Genomic DNA, 7,500 nt, shown 5'->3' with positions numbered 1-7,500 from the left:
GATGTCAAAGTCTTGTGTAACTTGGGTCTACTGTGTCTGTCTCTCTGTCCTTCCCCCTTGTCAGAATGTAGGCTTCGTGTAATAAGTGTTTAGGGTCCGTTTAGCCTTTTGTCTGGGTCTTCTGGATTCGCTGTTTAGTATGCTGTCTCGTAGCGACGACTTAATCATGTAGTCACTGTCTTGTGCTCCTGTGAACACTATCTGGTCCTTCAGTAGCCACGGTAGTCTTTCAGTCTTGTAAAAGGTAACTGTCACTTCTAATCTTAAATACAGTCCTTTCCCTTTGTCCCTGACGACGCCTACGATTCGCGTGAACTTTCGCTCGCTGAATCCGACTTCGATTCGGAGGAGGACCTTGTTTTTTTCTCCAGCAGCTGCACCTCCTCCAAGAACTCGCTGAGGACCTGCTCGTACTCAACGGGGTTCTTCCAGTACAGCGAGACGTGGGCTCCTTCTTCAAAGCACTTGTAGTGGACCTGTTGGTAGGATTTTGAAGTGTTTTTTTATTATTATTTATATTAATATAGTATCTATTATATTATATATATATATATAATATATACATATATATATTTTATATATATATATATATATATATATATATATATATATTATACTAGTTCAAGTAATTAGCAGTCATTATAACGATTTGGAATTCATAACTGAAATGGGAAAAGGATGGAGAATTTTGGTGTAATAAAGGATAATGATGAAAGATAAAATGAAAGAGGAGACTAAAGAGGAGGCGGAGGAATAAGAATAAGAATATCAAGTGTAACATGATTACAGTGGTTGGCGGACAAAGAAAAAGACGAAAGTGGGAAAGAGCACGAAAAAGAGACAATTAATAAGAAACAGAGGAAGAAAAGGTTAAAAAAAAGATAAGGAAACTAAAACGTAGGCAAAGAAAATAACCAACAAATCAAAACAAAGAGAAAAAAACAAATCCAAAGAAAATAACACTAAAACATATAGCAAAACAAGAAACCCCCCGAAAAAGGAAAGAAAAAAAGAAAAAAAAACACGAGACGTTCGTGCAAGTCGGCCCCGGAGAACAGAACTGCCTGCTGACCTTGGTTCCCTGCCCCCTCCAGCCCCTCAGCAGCTCTCGGGTCATCTCCTGGGTGGAAACGGGGTCACGCCGACTCTGCAGCAAGAGCGCCGGGACACCCACAGCGTTGGTGAAGAACGGTACACGCGCCTGCTCGTAATGTACCGTGGCCCAGCGATGCATCAGCCTCAGGTACACGCTTTGGGTAGAGGGGAAAAAAATGGGCTGCCATTATGATGTGGAAGTTGGTTGAGTTGAATTGTATGTGTTGGGGGGAGGGGGTAGTTGTGGGTAGATTGATTGATTTAAATGCAGGTGTGTATGTTCGGGTAAATAAGGATATAGATAAAGTACTGGTAGACAGACGGACGGACGAACGGATACACATAAGCGTACACATACACATATAAGCATCCACACACCAGCACACACCACACACACCACACACAACACACACACACCCACCCACCTTCCACACACACACACACACACACACAAACCAATCAATCAATCAATCAATCTATCAAAGCACCGCCTCTCCACTCACACAACGAAGGCACGAAGGAGGCGCTGCAGATGCGGGATGCTCGTCACGGCCTTCGGGAAACCTGTGGGAATGCCGTTGAGATCCACGGGGCAGTCCCACACCTGGCCGACGAACCGTTCCAGGAGAGGCTCGAACTGGCGCCGGTCCTTCATTACCTGGGGGGGAGGGGGGATGAGTATGTGTGTGTGTTGTATATGGAAATAGCTTTTTATCTCTAACCCTCTCTCTGTTTTTCTCTGTCTCTGTCTGTCTGTCTCTATCTCTCTCTCTCTGTCTTTATCTCTGTCTGTCTGTCTGTCTCTGTCTCTCTATGTGTGTATATATATGTGTGTGTGTGTGTGTGGGTGTGTTGTGTGTGTGGTGTGTGTGTGTGTGTGTGTGTGTGTTTGTGTGGTTGTGTGTGTGTGTTGTTGTGTGTGTATGAATATGTATTTATAATGTTGTATCTGGATCTATATGCTATAGGTGTATATGTTTTGTGTATATATAGATATTTATATATATATATATATATAATATATATAGAGATATGTGTGGTGGTGTGTGTGGTGTGGTGTGTGTGTGTGTGTGAAGTGGTGGTGTGTGTGTGTGTTGTGTGTGTGTGTGGGTGTGTGTGTCGTGGTGTGTGTGTGTGTGGTGTGGGTGTGTGTGTGTGTGTGTGTGTGTGTTGCGTATCCATATGTATATGTGGTATATAATATATATATATATATATATATATATATATATATTATATAAGTAATATATCTATATATTATATATATATAATATAAGTATATATTATATATATATATATATATCTAGGTAATGTATGTATATATATATATATATAAGTATTATATATATATATATTATATATATCTATATATATATAATAATATCTGCAAGTATGTTATATAATATATATATATAATATATATATCTAGCTTCTATAGGTATATATATATATGGCAAGTATTTCATATATATATTTGTATATATATATATACATAATATATAACATAGTATTATGACATAGATATACATATATATACATATATATACATATATATACATATATATCACATAGATATACATATTATACATATATATCCTATCGAATACATATATTACCTGTAATATATATGTATGTATAGTTATGTCATACTGTATAGGGGTTATAGATATAGATATATATATATATATATATATACATATTATATATATATATATACATTTAATATATATATATATATAATATCTTTATATACCTATATATACGTTAATATATATATAATTATATAATATATAATATATATGTGGTATATTATATGTATATAGGTTATCTATGATATATTTATACTCTATCTATATATATATATGTATATATTAATATTATAATATAATATATATATCTATGTCATATATTACATATATATAATATATATCATATATATTTATATACTATCATATGTATCTATATCTATATATCTAATATATCTCTATTTGTATCTATCTCTAGTGCTACTATATCTCTCTTAGTTAATGATCTCTCCTGTATATAATATATTGTATATCTCTCTCTATTATATAATGTATCTATATCTCTCTATCTATCTCTATCTCTATATATCTATCTATATCTCTATATCTATATGTATAAATATTATCTGTACTATATATCTATAATCTTCGAATTATATATGTATTCATCTCTCTATATCATAGATATTCTTATATCTTATGTCTATTATATACTATATATATATCTATATTAATATCGATCATATATATATATGTCATTATATGTATATCGCTATATGTATATATCTAAGCTGGTCTATCTACTGCCTGTATCGATCTATCTATCTATATATATATATCTTAAGATTTATATTTCCTACTATTATATGAGGTAGTCTCTATACTATCTCTACTATATATATATATATAATCTAGTATTAATCTATGTATACTATGTATCTATATATATATATATATCCTTATATGTATATCTATATATATATATATGTGTGTCTCTATTATACTAATATGTATATATCTATATCTCTGTAATCTCTATCTCTATATCTCTTTCTCAATCTATATATATATGTATCGTCTATATCTTATCATAGATCTATATATATTGTATATATATATATCTATAGATTATCTATCATTATGTCTAGCTACATCTCTATATCGTTCAATCTCTATATATATTATATATATCTATATATATAATCGATTAAAGTATGTGTATTATATATAGATCTATATATATAATAATATACTAATATCGTATGTATATATAATATATCTATATATATATATATCTTATCTATTATATATATCTATAGTAAGTCTTATATATTATTTCTCTTATTATATATATACATTATCGCTCATATCATCTCTATCTCTATATCTATATATATATTATTCAGTATGTATTCAAGATATATTATATAAGTATGTATATATTATATATAATATATATATCTATACGTGTTGTATATATATATATCATCTATATCTTAATATATATCATCTATTAGGTTCGTCTATCATCTCTCTCTCTATCTATTCTCATACTCTCTCTATATCTATATACACCGTACTATCGGGTGCGAGCCAGTATGTCTCTCGCTCTATATCTATATCATATCTCTCTATACTCTCTCTCTAACCGTATTTATCCTCTATATTATATCTATATTCTATATATATATATATATATAGCAAGTCATGATATTATATAATATTTATAGATATATATATATATATATATCTGTATATATTATAAATATATGCAAGTATGTATATCTATAATATATATATATATCATATCATATATATCCATATATATACATATATAATCCATTATAACATATCTATACATATCTACATATAATACATATATATACATATATATACATATATATATATATATATATATTTATATATATATATATATAATTATATTATTAGATATGGGTATATCTATATATGTATATATATATTGTTATATAATTATATTGTATTATATATAAACAATGTATAGATATAGATTGTATATATATATATATATAATATATATAGTTAAAAAAATTGTATAGTATATATATATATATTATATATATATAATATATGTATATATTATTGTATATATTTATATATAGATATATTATATATATTATATCTCACATATACTATATATATATCTACATCTATATCTATATTATATTAAAAATATATATGTATATATATAATTATATATATATAATATTATATGTATATATTCTATATATTGTATTATATATATTCATAATATATACTGTATATATTATATATATATATATGTATAGTCTATATACTATATCTCGTCTATATCTCATATTATATTCTACCTATTAATACTCTAATACCTATCTCTATACATATATATATAGGTATATAGATTATACATTGAGATGTATCTTCTCCTACTTCTCGCATATATCTTCTCTATTATAGATCTATATACATCTATTAGCTCCATATATCTCTATCTCATATCTATATTCATATCCATCTATATCTCTCATAGATATCTCTATCTATCTCTATATCTATATACTATCTATCTCTACATATCTCTCATATAATATAGCTTATATATCTATCTATATATATATCTATATACCTATTACATCTCTACCTATTATATATATCAATACATATAACATCCATATATATCTGTCTATATATTATATATCTGTATCTATATATATCTCTATCTCTATCTATATATCCTCTGTTCTCTATCTCTATCTCTATATATCTCTATTGTCTCTCTATCTCTCTGTTCTATATAAGTCTTCTTCTCTGTATCTCTCTCATTCTCTATATCTCTGGTTATGTCTCTCTATCTCTATCTCTATCTGTCTCTCTATCTCTCTCTCTCTATATCTATCTCTGTATATATCTCTCTCTTCTCTCTCTATCTACTATACACATGTATATCTGCCACATAATGTGTTCATCATATATCTCCCTCTCTGTGTATCTATATATACCATCTTGTCATAATCTATACATGAATGTCTATACTAACTAATGTTCTATCTCTATCTATGTATATTATATATCTATGTACTATCTATATATATATATATATATATATATATATTTATTATATTCATCTGTTTTTTTATTTATTCATATCTACATTTCTGTATATATAAACAAGGATACACATAAATTCATCTACCTGATATATGTAGAATATATATAATCACAGTAGATGAGAGTGCGATGCATTACATTAGATTACGAATTAATAAGCTTAAAACATCTATCTCAAAAAAATATATAAATAAAAAAGTCTCCGTTAACTTAATTATAAACATTATATTGATAATCAGATGATATAAATATTTTCAGGCTTGATGATGATGATGATGGTGACAGTGATGGTGATAGTGATAGTGATGATGGTGATGATGTGATGGTGATGATGTTGGTGGTGATGGTGATAGATTGATGATGATGATGGTGATGAGATAATGATAATGATGATAACAATAACAATAATAATGATAATGATAGTGATACTGATAATGATAATAATTATTATTATGATAATAATAATGATGGCATGATAATAATAATAGACAATAATAAAAATAATAATCATAATGATGACAACGATAATAATATCAATAACAACAATAACGATGACGACGATGAAGATGATAATAATATAATGATGATGATGATGATGATGATGATGATGATGATGATAATAACAGCAAAAACGATGATAATAATAAAATAACAATATCATTATTAATAATAATGGTAATAATATTAATAATAACAAGTCATAATGACAAAAAACTCTAATATAAACAATAACAATACTGATAATACTAAAAAGCAAAAAACACAAAAATGACAACAGCTACAATAACAAACACAAATCACAAGAAGAAAAAATAAATAAACAAATAAAATAAAAAATAACATATTCCAAAATCCTGTTTTTTACGTACATGCACCATGGCTTCTGAGAAAACGTAAGCACCGACAGAAAACCCGTGTACAAGGAGGGGCCTGTACTTTCCGTTCTCCTGTAGAAGGCGCAGAAGATTCAACGTGATCGCCTGTGGGTGAAGAGGGAGAAGGAGCTTGTAAGTGACCAATTAGACCATCTGTGAGGCAGCTGGTGATGTGGGAAACCATCTGTGAGACAGACGGTAAGGCGTAGCGCCATCTGCGTGGTATGGGACAGCTAGTGACAAGTAAAACCATCTGTTTGGAAACTAGTGACTAGTAAAGATATCTGTGGGACACGTAACGCCATCTGTGAGACAGCTTGAGACACGTAACACCATCTGTGGGACACTGGTGACACGTGACACCATCTGTGGGACGACTGGTGACACGTGACACTATCTGTGGAGCAGGTAGTGATACATAACGCCATTTAAGGTGTAGCTCATGGCACGCGGCGCTATCTATGGGGCAACTAGTGGTACATTACGCCATCTATGGAGCAGATGGCGTACAATTATGCAGAATTATTCTGTGAAAACACTTGAAAGATTCACTAATTCTTCTTTTAATTTGTGTGACTGTCGTTCATTTCGCATTTCATTTATTCGGCTAACTCTATAAATACCATCTGCACATAAACAAACAAACAAAAAGAAAATATGTATATATTTACGTATATCTACTTACCTAGCAATATTTATATATCTATCTATATCTATCTATATATCTATCTATCTGACTATCTATCTATCTATCTATCCAGCAATCTATCTATTCGTCTTTCTGTCTCTCTCTCTATCTATCTATCTATCTATATATGCATATATCATAAATAATTTCAAAACATTCTTCATCCAAACAAAATCTAAAACAAAACCTC

General features: G+C 29.3%; 1 protein-coding gene across 2 annotated transcripts in view; it reads right to left on the bottom strand.

The window, feature by feature from the left end:
* The window catches only part of LOC119580828, a 75,435-nt gene that overhangs the window by 243 nt on the left and 67,692 nt on the right, over positions 1-7,500 (bottom strand). For both annotated transcript variants that reach the window (XM_037928980.1, XM_037928988.1), the window contains exons 5-8: positions 6,617-6,727; positions 1,599-1,753; positions 1,073-1,250; positions 1-476 (exon numbers count right to left, since the gene is read on the bottom strand). The exon at positions 1-476 is cut by the window's left edge and continues 243 nt beyond it. In XM_037928980.1, coding sequence (XP_037784908.1) covers positions 300-476; positions 1,073-1,250; positions 1,599-1,753; positions 6,617-6,727 — 621 coding nt within the window. In that variant the 3' untranslated portion in view covers positions 1-299. The remainder of the gene's footprint in view (positions 477-1,072; positions 1,251-1,598; positions 1,754-6,616; positions 6,728-7,500) is intronic.

This window comes from Penaeus monodon, chromosome 2, assembly GCF_015228065.2.
Source record: "Penaeus monodon isolate SGIC_2016 chromosome 2, NSTDA_Pmon_1, whole genome shotgun sequence".
Taxonomy (NCBI): domain Eukaryota; kingdom Metazoa; phylum Arthropoda; class Malacostraca; order Decapoda; family Penaeidae; genus Penaeus; species Penaeus monodon.
Note: the sequence above shows the minus strand (reverse complement) of the source record. Positions and strands in the feature narration are given on the sequence as shown.